General features: G+C 34.0%; 1 protein-coding gene across 10 annotated transcripts in view; it reads right to left on the bottom strand.

Annotated features, from left to right (window-relative positions):
• PUM2 (pumilio RNA binding family member 2) overlaps nucleotides 1–14,303 on the bottom strand; it is a 91,242-nt gene that overhangs the window by 22,817 nt on the left and 54,122 nt on the right. For 5 of the 10 annotated variants that reach the window (XM_059078541.2, XM_059078540.2, XM_059078542.2 and 2 more), the window contains 3 exons: nucleotides 10,523–10,666; nucleotides 10,113–10,406; nucleotides 5,745–5,981 (listed from right to left, as the gene is read on the bottom strand). In XM_059078541.2, coding sequence (XP_058934524.1) covers nucleotides 5,745–5,981; nucleotides 10,113–10,406; nucleotides 10,523–10,666 — 675 coding nt within the window. The remainder of the gene's footprint in view (nucleotides 1–5,744; nucleotides 5,982–10,112; nucleotides 10,407–10,522; nucleotides 10,667–14,303) is intronic. The other 5 variants (XM_059078544.2, XM_059078545.2, XM_067008050.1 and 2 more) reach the window with 2 other exon arrangements.

Here is a 14,303-nt window from a genome sequence, read left to right as displayed (position 1 = left end):
AAACTTCAGTGGGATAATCTTTTTTAAATGAGAAGTTTAGCATCTGGCTGCTGGGTATTTAATGTCCACAGCATCCCCACAATCATGACAACCAAAAACTGTTGCCACACATTTCCAAATCGTTCACCTCCTCATTCTAGGTATTTTAAACAAGCACTCCAAGTGATTTTGGTATGGTAAACCACTGAATCGAATCATCAAGTATTTTTTAGTCTCAAATCTGAGATTACATTTAACTGAATTGGCTGGTGAAAACATTCTCAGTCATTAGAAGCACAAAGTCATAGATAACACTATCAGAGGATAATGGATAAAACATAAGGGCAAAAATTAATCATTGTGACCCCAAACCAGAACTAAGACTAATGAATTTGTACACAGAAATGAAACATAAAATAAAAAATTCTTCCACACAATAATTTTAGAACTTTTTCACAACATATTTCATACTTTTCAACAAATAAATGACTTTTAGATGCACCAATGGGTTGAAGCAGTGATTTCACCTATACCACCATGAGAACCTGCAAATAATATTCTGTTGAGAGCTGAGTATGTTGTCCTATCCATTCAGTCCTGTTGTCCAACATATATTCAGTCCCTGAGTGGCCTGCCTGATGAGTGACACATATTCTTATTTCATAGAGTAGATAAGAGCTTTTCTATAAATCTCAAGAATAACTGAGAAAGGGATCTAGAAGTCTAGTAATCTTATATACACATTTTAAAAACACATAACCTACACCATTGTGAGGTTAAATTCGAGAGGCTGAGTAGAATACTGTTATTGATATACTTTGTAAAATTGTTCAATTCATTATAGAATAGCAGAACAAAAAAAGAAAAGATAGTATCAGGAGTCAGAACAGTGTTCTAGCTTCAGTTCTGCCATTTACTGGTTTGGGCAAGTCTCTTGGGCTCATATGACCTACAACTGTCTCATCTTTAATGGGCAGATCACTCAGCCAGTTTATGTTAACAATTAGGATGAAATGAAATAATGAATATGAAAGTGCTTTAGAAAACTATCAAATGCTATTCAGTTACAGGGAACTTGCTATTTAAAGAATAATAATACTTTCAATGAAAACTTCAAAATAATTTATATTGTTTTCTGCTTTAAGGACCATATATGAAATTCAGAAAAATTGCACATAGCTTTACAACCAATTTGGCCATACTTGTTTTAATTCTCAAACATCTCATTCTAAGAGAAGCGGATGACCAGATCTGCCAAAGGTCAGCAATTTCAACAGATTAACTACTACTGAACAGGGAAAATGACTCTAACACAGTTAATATTATTACCATGTCTACGTTTCATATAAAATTTTCTGTGATTAGGAGAGAAGACAGGTTATAAAGTTTTTTAATCTACTGCAAGTTAAAGCACTATGTGACTACTGAATACATGACATTAAGGAATCTTCAAAACGGACAGCCACCTTTGAATTAACTAATTTCACTGAGTTCAAAGCTGGAATTAGACTTTTTATCACCCTTTTCTTAAGAAAAAACAAGCCAGTTCAAAAATGAAGAGGTACAAGGGAAGAAGCCATCAGTTTGTCAAACCTTAAGTTAAATAAAAACACAAAATGTTACTTTATACCCAAGAAGTTCCATATCAATCTAACTATTATGAGCATAAAGATTAGAGTAAATACGAAATCACTAACATATTTTAAATGTTTACTCAAAGAAGAAAAAGAAAGGAAACAAGGAAGGAAAGAACTAGTTAGCTAGCTCCAGGTAGATGAGTAAAATAATACTTGAAATATTTAATCTTCTTTTACTGGGAGTAATGTATCTCAAAATAATAGACTGACTTCTATCATAAAGGATTTTAAAAAAAAAAAACAACTACAGGTAGAAAAATTTCCCCCCCAACTCTATAAATCAGTAATAACATGAGAAAATAATTCACTTAATATTCAAGGCTGAACTTGGAGCCCAGAATTTGACAGAGCTCTTTGCATTTCAAGATAAAAACCACTAATCTTAAAGTTGTTCTCCTTCCTTGTTCTTTTCCACTTGTTTCTCTGATCAGTATTTTAAGCGCTGCTTTTAACAAGTTGTAGCCAACGTGGGAACCAATCTTAAGGGACTCCAAATGGCCAAAGATAGTAATATTTTAGCATCAAGGTATAAAAAGTGTTATCTCCCAGTCTGCAATGGACTGAAACATAACAACTATCCTAAAATCCATCAATTTACACTACAGGAAACAATGATGATTTAAACACAAAAACAAAAAAACCCTGCAAGTCACCTTTAGAAGTTGCTAGGGCATCAACTCATTCTCATCCTCAATTCTCATTTCCCAAGGTCAGAAAATAAAGGAAAAGAAATCAAGCATTATCCTGACTCCTATATGAACTATATATTTTAGGGTAACCTCACAACTGATGAAAGTTCCTTTCCATAGAAAAATTCCAGCTAACAAATGTAAAAGGACTGACAGAGCATCACCATTTTGCAACCTCTGAAGAAATCCTTAGGTGATGATCAAAGGCTGCTAAGCCATTAGGTGGATTTGGCAGACAACCTCACAAAGGAAATATCCAGACATGTGTCTCCTGATATGGCGCAGCAGAAATACAGAACCAAATAGCAAAGCAAACAAACAACCAGATCAAACCCCTAAATTTAATTCCATTTTACAGAAAATTCAGAGAATAGAGGAACATGTTAAATAAATACCACCATGGAGAAGAAACCATCGAGGTCCAGAATGTGGGATATTCAACAGGACAAAGCTTCTTCAACAAATAAATGTGAAGGGAAAAAAAAAGAGGATGGGGAAATGGTTCCATATTAAAAGACATCAAACAAATGACGGACCTTATGTGGACCCTGATGGAAACACAACAACTGTAAAAAGACTTTTAAGTCAATTAGGGAAATTAGAGTAATGAGAATTTATAAATTTTAAAAGGTATGATAATGATTTTGTAGCTACAATTGTTTTTAAAAAAGGAATCTCTATCTCTTAGAAATTTCATACTAGAATATGGAAGATAAAATTACTTTTTCATGTTTCTGACTTCAATATATTTAAAAAGCAACAAGGTTGCAAATCTTAAAAATATTTTAGGTTATAAAAAAATGAACAACCAAAATTCATCAGTTGAAATACTTGTTATTCCATCACAAAGTGACTACCGGTCATCCTGCTAAAAATACTTATGTTGATCAAATGACAGCTATTTTTTAAAAATGAAACATCTTTGTTGGAAAGCCAGAAGCACACAATGTTGCTATTCACTTTTTCTGTGAATCAAGTAACTAGCATGAGCAAAGGCATAGGTGTTTAAAAAAAAAAAAAAAAAAGTTACCTGTTTCATCCAATATTTTAAGAATATAGATATCCAGACCTACCAATAACTATAATGGTTACGTGTCTTAAAAATCGCATAAGAAAGTCAGCTGGAACTAATTAATTCCAACCAATTCTAATGAAACTGAGAATTTATCCCTGTTTTATGATATCATATTCTTAATATGTGAGCAGAGTAAGATTATTTTTTAAATGGCTATGCAAATTCATTTTCATAGGTATTTTATCAATCAGCAGCCTTGATAACTTGATTCATGAAGAAATCCACTTCAGGGATATACAATTTAAAATATATATTTTTTAGACTGGAGAGCACGTAAGTCTTGCATCGTGATTCAATGATATGAAAACGAAAGATAGATTATTTCCATGAACACTATACAAAGAGCAAATTTATGCAATCTACTTAATTATTTTCAACTTGGGAGGGTCTATTCCTTGTTAACAAACAAGGTTGCTAGTCATAAATATAACTAAAGCTATAAGAAACTGGGGAATCACAAAAGAAAATAATCTACAGACAATTTCAATCAGATGTGTGTTTAAATGCTAGATTTCAAGGTGAAGCTAAACTAAGGAGTTTAGCTTAAACTATGGGTACAAAAGCATCAGGCTACAATGTAGAACTGCTGGCCCACACGATGATTACTTCTCATAACTGACTAGAATTCCTTCTAGAAGCATCTATATGCCTGGGTTCTTTATAGTCAAAAAAAAGTATCTAGATTGCTATTTAATTAGAGACATCTAAAAAGTCATTTATAATCCAATTTCTAAGCAAGCCATGTAGAATAATTAATGCCATTTACACAGGCACTAAAGCACAACGTAAGCAGTAACAGTTGACAGAAATCTGATCTGAAACTTATCTATGAAAAAAATGACAGGACGTGACAAATATAATCTTAACAAATATAACACAAAACTATTACAAAAGGTCTATTTTAAGGTTTGTTTTGTTCCAAATTTTTGTGTCAATTTCAAAGTCTCAAAGGCACGTTTTATATGGGAGTGGTAGGAGTGGGTCTGAATAGAAATTAAAAAAATCAGGAACTGAGTAGCTCCTATGACTAAGACAAGATTTTATGAAGGAAAGTGGTAGGCTAAAAAACTAAGTTTACACAAACAGTGCTGCAAAGCAGATCTTAGGACCCCACTCAAATAAATTAATTGGTTGTATACAGTCAATATCCCCCAAAAGAGCAAAGGCCCAGAATTTGGGGTGGAGGACCAGTCTTTAAAAAAGAAATCTAGCCCACTTTGTAATAACATAAATCTAAATGATGATCACTGTAAAATATTCCTTTGTTACATGGACACTCACTGTATTACTGAGCTTTAGGAAAAAATAACTATAGCCTTATGATGGGGGTGGCGGGGTCAAACATAATCACTAATTTATAATATATCTGCTTACAAAAGCAACATTATTTTTAAAATCACAAGCTGATTTAAATCTTCCTAAGCACATAAGAATCAGCAACAGAATCTCTCAGTTTTAGCTGAAATGACTAGAATTACAAAAATCCAAAATCTAATTTTAATAAAATACTTTCTTTGAAGAGACAGGGAGGGATTCATACACAGCCTCTGATATCCAAAAACCCTTCCAAATATACTGTTAACTACATGGCTAAATATTTCTTGGAGTGGGAAAAAGGTAACCACCAATTCAAGTAATCTTGGGGTGGGGGCGATTTTAATATACAGATATAAACCAAAGTTCTAAATGTTCCGATTTCAAGGGTACAGCAAGCTTAGAACATTTTTTTCTTAAACAATGTGTTCAAAAGTAAGAGAACTACATGGACCAAACCCATACATAAGATTCTCTAACTCACAAACATACTCAATTCATATACCCTGATATAACCCTGTGGTAAAATGGCCAGGCATTCAAAGGCCAAAGCAAAAACCATCATACTAAACTAAATTATTTAAAGTTCAATAACTATGTGACTAATGATTGCTTTTGGTGTGCACAAACTTTTTTTCTGAATTTTATTGTATTTTTTAATACAACAGGTTCTTATTACTTATCCATTTTATATGGTGTGCACAAATTTTTGATCGTGAAATTTCTTTCACTATCACGTATAAATAATTGACTTTTCAGATGATCTAAAACACACAGAAATCAAAAGCACAGACGAGAAAAAAAACACACCACTGTATTTCATAAAAGGAACATAAGATACAATAGGGGTCTTTACCTTACTGTACATTAGACCCTCACTTTGAATTTTCACAAAAGTAGAACTTTTTCAAAAGGGTAATATCTAGAAGCAAAAGCAATTTGGCATGTTTTATCCAACATTAAATATTTTACACATATTATAAAACACACACACAAACACACTCACATGTATACATACAAATAAAAAGGGTTTTGGTTTTTTTTTTTTACCTAAATGCAAACTGGATGAGGATCCATGTGATGAAAGTGATGGCGGTGGCGTAAGTGAATGTCCTGGAGTTTGGCTTGGCAGAGGCATGCCTATTGGACTTGGAGAGGAGGAAAATCCCAGACTATTGTAAAATGGTTGCCCTATGGGTGCTAGGCTGCTACTAGATCTTTTGTACAAGTCAGAGCTAGTAGATAGAGACTCTCTCCTTGTGGCACTACTACTTGCAGAACTGCCAACTGAAGAAGAAATAAAAAAAACCCTAATTACATACAGTGTTAACTGAATAAAACCTATCCCCAACTCTTGCTGGGAAATAACAGAAGTGATCACAATAATTATTTTTAGAAACATTATAGAGAAGATAATTACTGTGATAACTATACATACTAACTTATTAATCATAAAAGGGTATAAATGCACCCCAAGAAAATAACCAAATATTTAAGAGCAGTCACTCATATGTTCATTATTTCACACATATTTACCACTGACACATATGATTACTGTGCTTTAATACCCTGGTATGATTTATAAACCCTGAAATTTTAAGTTGTCTGCTTTAGAATATGCTAGCGATTAAATTCCAATAAGGTTAAATTTTGGTAGTATCCTAATCTCTGGAACCAAGTTCTTAGACTTCAACCCAATGCCAAGAAAAGATTATACTGATAAACAGAATATTAATACATTTCCCTCGCCATTCACATTTGATTTGGCTTCCAGCTTGTGTTCAAACCATAGTCCTTTAAAGTCCATATTGGCCCGAATATTAGTCAGCTGTGAAGTATAGATGGCAGCTAACTCCTCAGTACTTTTCACACTACACATTCTCCCTATCCTTCAACAACTAAATTTCAAAATACATATGGAAAAATCAAACTTTCTCTTAGAAAACTGATAGCTGTCATTACTGTTATCAACCAGACATGTGTTCACTTACCCCTCAGGATCTTCCATTCCTAAGATTCTACTTCTGGCCTCATGAGTCCCTTACTCAGGTAAAGACTGATCAGCCTTTGTTTTCTTATATGATATACAATTATATCACATCCCTTATTGTACTACATACCAATTTTTTTTCGTTTTTCACTTAATCCCCAATTCAACTATTAACCTTCTAGTTTTTTTCTTTTGTACTTCATAAAATCATAAAAAAATGGTAGGTTCACATTACCATGTAGCTATGCATGCTCAGAAAAGCAACAAGATCTGGCTGTTAATCAACATATATTTGGATAATCAAATTCTTTACTAAGTGTTTAAAAGAGTTGTCCAAAACTCCCAATTCATAAGTGTCACTTAGAGCCCATATTTTCAAATATGTTTTTTACTGTTTCTAAGCCTTTTTAAACTGAAGCCTTTTACATCCAAAATAATTTCATAATACATTTCTTAACCTATCAAGTTTTTTAAGGACAAGCTCTATATTCGGACCAATATGGTAATTCTTTTCAAGAAAATTTTAAAGTTTCTATTAGGTTGTGGTTTTCTAATAGCAAGTCAATTATAAATAGATCATAAGGGTATAGATTAAAGAGAAAAATTAAGCAGAGCACATGATGGTAGACCAAGTTAAGCTTATTAACACAGATAGGAAACTTAATTACATTGGTTTTACCAAATTTAAAATTCTATAAAGGAAAAATACCAGGCTCACACTACTGTATTAAGCAAAATATATAAACAGTATTCAACCTTTTAAACCAGTGAGTGCAGTTTCTGGAAGACTGATCATGTTTTATTGAAATTCTCACTTTTTAAGATATATTACAGGGAAATACTAGTAACTATATGCATTTTTAATAGCAAAAAATAAACACTATTGTAAGAATGGTTTTGGCAAAATTGTCAATGTATGCTATATTAACTATGCTAATTTAAAAGGACACTGTCAAAGTGATTTTTCTAAAACATGGCTACATTTAAAATTCCTATTTATTTCAGAAAACAATTTATATGACGAGGAAAAAGACGACAGCTCTCCAATGAGAGCAGCAGCACTATCATTCCCCTGGCAAATAATCAAAGAAACCATAGTTTTGACACATGCGATATTATTTTCCTCTAAAAAGGAAAAGCCAAGCCGAACATTTAAAAGTAATTCAGAAATAGCTTTACTTTAAACCTAACAAGCTGGCTCCTTAAATTTTACTATATGCCTAAATTATCTGCAACAGTATGACTACAAAATATAAAACGAAGTATACCTAAAATATCTAAGCGGCTAGACAGTGGAGTCACTAATCATTTATCAACTGTGGATAAAATGTTAAATTACAAACTTTCAATTGTAAAAGAACATTCTAATGGGTCACAGAAATGGTGATTTTATTACAATGGCTAAGCTTCCTGGTGAGCTGAGTTATAAACTGGGGTATTTAACACTACTAAGCATCATAATTTCATCATATGGGTAAATGACTGTGTATATGTTACTGTGTGTGTACATGAGCACATAAACACATTATATTTTAGATTTCATATAGGTATGGAATTACCATAATGTAAAAGGTAATGGGTAGACTTTGAAGAGTACCTAAGTGCAGCATTTGACTGAACGCTCATGAAATGTCCAAGAGGAGGGAGATGACAGGTTATTTACTGGTATTTAGGGGTGGCAATTGTTAATGTCCTCTGAAGCAAGGTAAAACAGAGGTACCCCAAACCGGAAATCAGAATGGAGTAAGCAATGCTCATAAATAAGGGAGGAATGAAGATGATCAGTTTTGGGGAAAGAGGCAGCTGCAGGGGACATCGGTAGAGAACAAAATGTTTATGGCTCACCAGTTCCTGAATGCAGGGGGAAGGCTCCTAACAACTAAGAGATAAATGGGAATTTGGGGTTCCTACAAATCTATACCAGACCATAAGTGACATTTTATTAGAAAAGGGAACATGAGATTTATCAAGTCTTTTCTCTATTTTTCCTGGATTACTTAGGGTCTACAATCTATAGAAACTAGTTATTTCCACAAAAAAATTTTTTTTATAAAGTTATATGTTCTTTTGATTTTCTCCAGCAATCTAGGATTATTTGGGGAAAATGCTTGTCAATTGTGTTAGAAACAAAAAAAATGAGTCTATGGGAGTACTTGGGCTAGAGATAAAAAGACTAAGCTCCAAAAGGAATGAAAAAAAATCAAACAGGAAAATTAAGACTAAACAGTCTCTACACAGGTTCACTAGACTTTTCCTTGGAAGTTCCCATGCCCATTTCTTTAGGTAATTTTGTATTAGGCAAATATATTTCCCTTTTGTATTTCATTGTAACAAAAAAGCATTCTGCACCTAAAAGTTTATAGTTGTTCTAGACCATCATATTTATAAATATGAATGTTCAAGAAGTTCAGAAGATACTGTCTTAGAAAATTGGCAAGCACAGTTTAGTAATGACTGGCATGTGTTAGTTTTGCCATTTTTCACACCAGAAAAGAATATAATTTAATGTGGTGGGAAAACAGATGAGAACCAGATTTTATTTTAAGACTCAAGGACATGAGAGGAATAAAAAACCTCCTGAGGTGTGAATAAATGGCCCTGCCCCTCATAAAGAAAAGGCTGTCAATTGTACCAAGAGAATGAGAGTAAGCTGTTTTTTCCCTGTTTCCTGAATACTCTGGAAACATCAGAGACTGATAATACAATGTGTGCCAACAGGGTGTCAGTGTGGGCCTCTTCTGATTTCGGCTCTTCCTCAGTTACAAAATCAGTTTGTGTGGGTAAATTATTTATTTTGTGAAGCTATTTAAAAGTTGGATTTCTTAAGGATTATATATAAAACTAGGAGATAGGAAAAAAAGTCCTTTTAAATGAACTTTTAGTGATAAAGGCTAAGTTGTTTAATATAAAGATAGGCATATTTATATTAGGGGCTTCTGTTTAGAACATTACAACATATTTTATTTTTATATATTATACCAAATAAAGACCATTAACAACCATTAGCATTTAATAAGAATAAATCATCTGATGAGCACACAAAGATTATTTTAAAACACCAGAAACTTAAGATGGCAAAAATATTTACTTCCTCGAACATTAATATTATAGAGCAAAGGGAAGAGCTAGTAATTAGCATAATATATATTATCCCAAACAAACCTTACTAAAACAAAAATTACAGTAATATAATTCTTAAAGCCAGGGGAAAATGTATTATATTTGAGTAAAGCATGGGCTGCTTGAAATGAGTTAAGCATTCCTAAATGTTGCAGGAGGCGGTTTTTCAGCTACAAAACTAAACCAATATACCAGCATCTTATTCCTGTCCTTTCTACACAAGCTATTACTGTTTATATTAATATTAAAAACAAATACATATACCTCATGTCCACTTAGCAGTACACTCATCTTAAAAAGAAACTTACCTGATGAACCAAATCCACTGAGGGCTGAGCCTATAGCAGCACCCAAAGAGCTACTGCTTCCAAAGCCAAGAGATGTACTTCCAGGTTGGCCAGGTCCATGAGAAAATAAAGAACTGCTCTGGGAGCTATTAGTCAAAGAAGTGCTCCCATAAAATGAATTAGACTGCAGATTAGTGCTTGGCTGCTGCGGCTGCTGCTGCTGCTGCGGTGGTGGCTGAGTGCCAAGTGGCCGGAAGAGACCATTTGTGCTGCCTGTGAGACTATTTGCAGTTCCTCCAGCTGCTGCTGCTGCTGCTGTAAATTAAATTTCAGACACTTCTTAAAACTACCCAGAAAACCATTTTCTATTTTTGAAACATCTCAAACAATACCAGAAAAATATTATCCCTGCAAATGTCAGTTACACTTACCAGCTTGTGCTGCTGCTGAACTAATTAAAACAGGTGTTGGAGCCATTAATCGAACTGGAGCTCCAAGGCCAGTTCTTGCTCCAGGGCCAACCACTAAGGCACCAGTCTGATCATAATAGGCAGTTGGAGTTAGTACTTGATAGCCTAGATAATATGAAAATAAATGTTTACCAATGAAAACATTTATTATAGAAAACATGTATTTATTTCCCCCACATTTGTGTTTTTATCAACCAGAAAACAAAGCTATTTATAATGTTAATATAAAACTGTTAGTCACCATATAAAAAGCAAACACAGCTGAGAAGGTACTACTAAATATATGAAAATGTAGTAAAGCACAAGTAAATTTTTTTCCTAAATTTTAACAGAGATGCCTCTCGCTTATGGACAACAAAATAATAAGATATATTCCTTGATATTGAAACCATAGGTAATCAAGGGCTGATGCTTGAAAGTTATTACCATTTAGTCAGTTATCCCGAGAGGAGGATGGATAGAAAGACTAAGGGAAGTGAGGGAGAACACTGTACGATTTATTATGCAATTTTAGAAAATTTCTAAACCAAGTGCCTCATTACCAGCATTCCCTTAGAAGCTGCCCTTTAAAAATTAAATCATGATATAAACAGATAACTCAAAATCATAAGGTTTAACAGTCAATTTGTAAAGGTTCTCAAGCTGGAGTCTGAATAAAAATCACACAGGCATTAGTTTTATTACAGCCTTGACCACAAGGCAGGTGACAATTTGCATTATTCAGAATGACAGGTGAGTGAAGTTTATCTCTTCACAGACCTTCTCAGTACGGTCTCCTCATCTGAACCAAACAACAGAAAATGACTATTTCGAACAGTAAAGTGACTCTTTTGCCAATTCTCTCAAGGATGGTGCACAGTTAAGTACCACTCAAGATGCATGGGAGAGAAGTTAACTATATATATATATATATATACACACACACACACATACAGTGGATACTTTAAGGCAATAGGGCTTATTCTCTCCCAGAACGCAGGTTGAGAAAGGCTGTCTTATACAGAGACTCAGGCTCAAAAGTCTGAGGACCACTTGCAAAAATGCACTGGCAACCTTGGATACTTTTAAATTTAAACACTACTTTCCCCACTAAGACCAAAACTTTCACATGCAAAGGCTGTTTTAATTAAATACAGTAATTCTGCTTCGCAATTTCCATTTTACTAATACAATGGATATGAATTAGGAGGACCAGCCAAATGAAGCGAAGCATGGGGCAAAACCTAGAAGGGAATGTAGAGCTTTCAAGCTCTCTCCTCATGGAGTGAACATGATGAATTTGAGAAGATTATTAGATATCCAACTGTAACTGTCACATAGGATATGCAAGTCTAGAGTTCAGGAGAGCGGTTCAGGCTGGAATTATAAATATGGGAGTGGTCAACATAAGGATGGTATAAGCTAAAAAGGACAAAATAACCAAGAAAATAAAAGGACAGGGCTTACGGCCTGAGGGTACTTTACATTAAGAGGTTGGAGAGAGCAGGAACAACGGAAGAGACTGAGAGGAAATAGCCAGTAAAGAAGAAAGAAAATTCAAACAATTTGGTCTCTTGGAGGCCAAAGAAAAAAGAATTTGAATGAAGACTGAGTGATCAACAATGTCAAATGCTGCTAAAAGCCATTAAGAGTTGAGAACCTGACCAATGAATTTAGCAACATGGAAGTCATTCTGGTAAGGATAAAAGCCAAACTGTAGTGAATTCAGTAAAGAACGGAAGAACCATAAACAAGTACAAAAATGCTTTTGAGGAGTTTTGCTGTAAAAAAAAAAAAAAAAAAAGGACCAGAGGGGAGCTACAGAAAGGGGGCTGAGAGTAATTTTTTTTCTTAACCAGAAAATACTTGATTAGCAGAGCATGATACTTAGGTGTTTAAAAATTTTATTGTTATTGTAAAGTAAAACACATAGAAAGTACAAAAAACAGTACATTATAATGACTAGAACACAAAAAAGTATAACCACCATCCAAGCCAAGAAACAGAAAACTGTCCAGCATCCTCTCGAAAGTCCCTGCTCTCCAGTCTTCTCTTTCCCTTAGAGTTACACATTCTACTTCCCATAAATGCTTCTCTCTAAACAATCATTTGGTTTGAATTACTTAAAAAATTTTAGGTACGATTCATCCATGTGGTTATACATAGACCTTCTAGTTTCCATTTTCATTATTGTATAGAACCTCATTGGACAAACACCACAATGAATTTATCCATTCTACACTTACACGGTTCCCAGTTTGGAGCCACTGCCAACAGTACTGCCATAAACATTTTTGTATATGTATGCTGGTGTGTTATGGGTACATATTTCTCTAATCTAAGGTATATACCTAGTAGTTGACACCCTGGGCCAAAGGGCATGTGTATTTTCAAACTTTGGCAAATAATGCCAAGCTGCCTTCAAGGTGGTTGTGCAAATTTACTCGGTTACCACCTTGGTATTAGAGTTCCCATTGCCCCATGAATTCATTAATACTTGATAATGTCAGACTTTTAAAAATTGGCCAATCTGAAAGATAGGCAGAAGCATTCTGTTGTGGCTTTGATTTTCTTTCCCCATAAAGGAGGCTGAGCATCTTTTCATATGCTAATTAGACACTGGGATTTCCTCTGGGGAAACAGCTGTTCAAGTCTGTTTCACCCATTTTCCTATTGGTCTGCCTTTTCTTGTTGATATATAATTCTTTACGTATGCTGGATTCAGGTGTTTCACCGTTTTAATGTATTGCAAATATCTTCTTCCATTCTTAGCCTGACCTGTGATTCTCTTCACGGTGACTTTTGAAGTAATGGGTTCAAATTTATTATTTCCTTTATTTTCATAAAAAAAATTCCCTATATTATCTTCTAATAGCTTTAAAATTTCACTTTTCCACACTTAGGTCTAAAATCCAAATGGAGCTGAGTACTGAACAAAGGATAAGGCAGCGGTTCAATCTGTTGCCCAAATCATCAATTTTCTTTATTTCATCTTATTTATAAAACAAGTCATTCATTCCTCCCTACTGCTTTTTGCTGCTTTCTTTGCTATTAATTAGGTGGCCATTTCTTTTGGGATCTCACTTTTGGGGTCTCTACTTTGTTCCACTGGTCTGTTTGTCCATGCAGTAATTCAACTGCAGCTTTAGAGTAAATCTTACTCTGTAAGTTAGAACACAGCAAATCCTTCTACTTATTTTTGTTCTTTAAGAATGTTTTGGCTAATCTTGACTCTTTGCATTTTCATTAAATTTTAGTATCAGCTGTCAAAAAGAACCACAAAAAGAACCCATTGGGATTTTTGAATGGAAATGCACTGAAACTACAGGTTAATATGGGGAGAACTGGCATGTTTAAAATATTGAGTTGCCCAATGGTTTGTTTATTTAGGTCTCCTTTAATGTCTAAACAAAGCTGCTTCCCATAGAAACTGGGCACATTTTTTTGTTAGACTTATTCCTAGGTACTTCTGACTACTGTAAATAATAAGCTTCAAATTTTTCATTTCAAAACATTATGACATTATGGTGTTGGGAGTTCCTTTGCAGTCCAGTGGTTAGGACTCAGCGCTTTTACTGCCGTGGGCCTGGGTTCAATCCCTGGTTGGGGAGCTAAGACCCTGCAAGCAGCACAGCATGTCAGAAAAAAAGAAAAGGCTGTTCGTTAACAGAAAAAGATTTTTAACCTGATTTTTATATCCAAAAATCTTAACAAAAACACATTAATTCTAATACTTTATCTACCGATTCAGTTAATACAATCA

This window comes from Kogia breviceps, chromosome 11 (genome assembly GCF_026419965.1).
Source record: "Kogia breviceps isolate mKogBre1 chromosome 11, mKogBre1 haplotype 1, whole genome shotgun sequence".
Taxonomy (NCBI): Eukaryota; Metazoa; Chordata; class Mammalia; order Artiodactyla; family Physeteridae; genus Kogia; species Kogia breviceps.
Note: the sequence above shows the minus strand (reverse complement) of the source record. Positions and strands in the feature narration are given on the sequence as shown.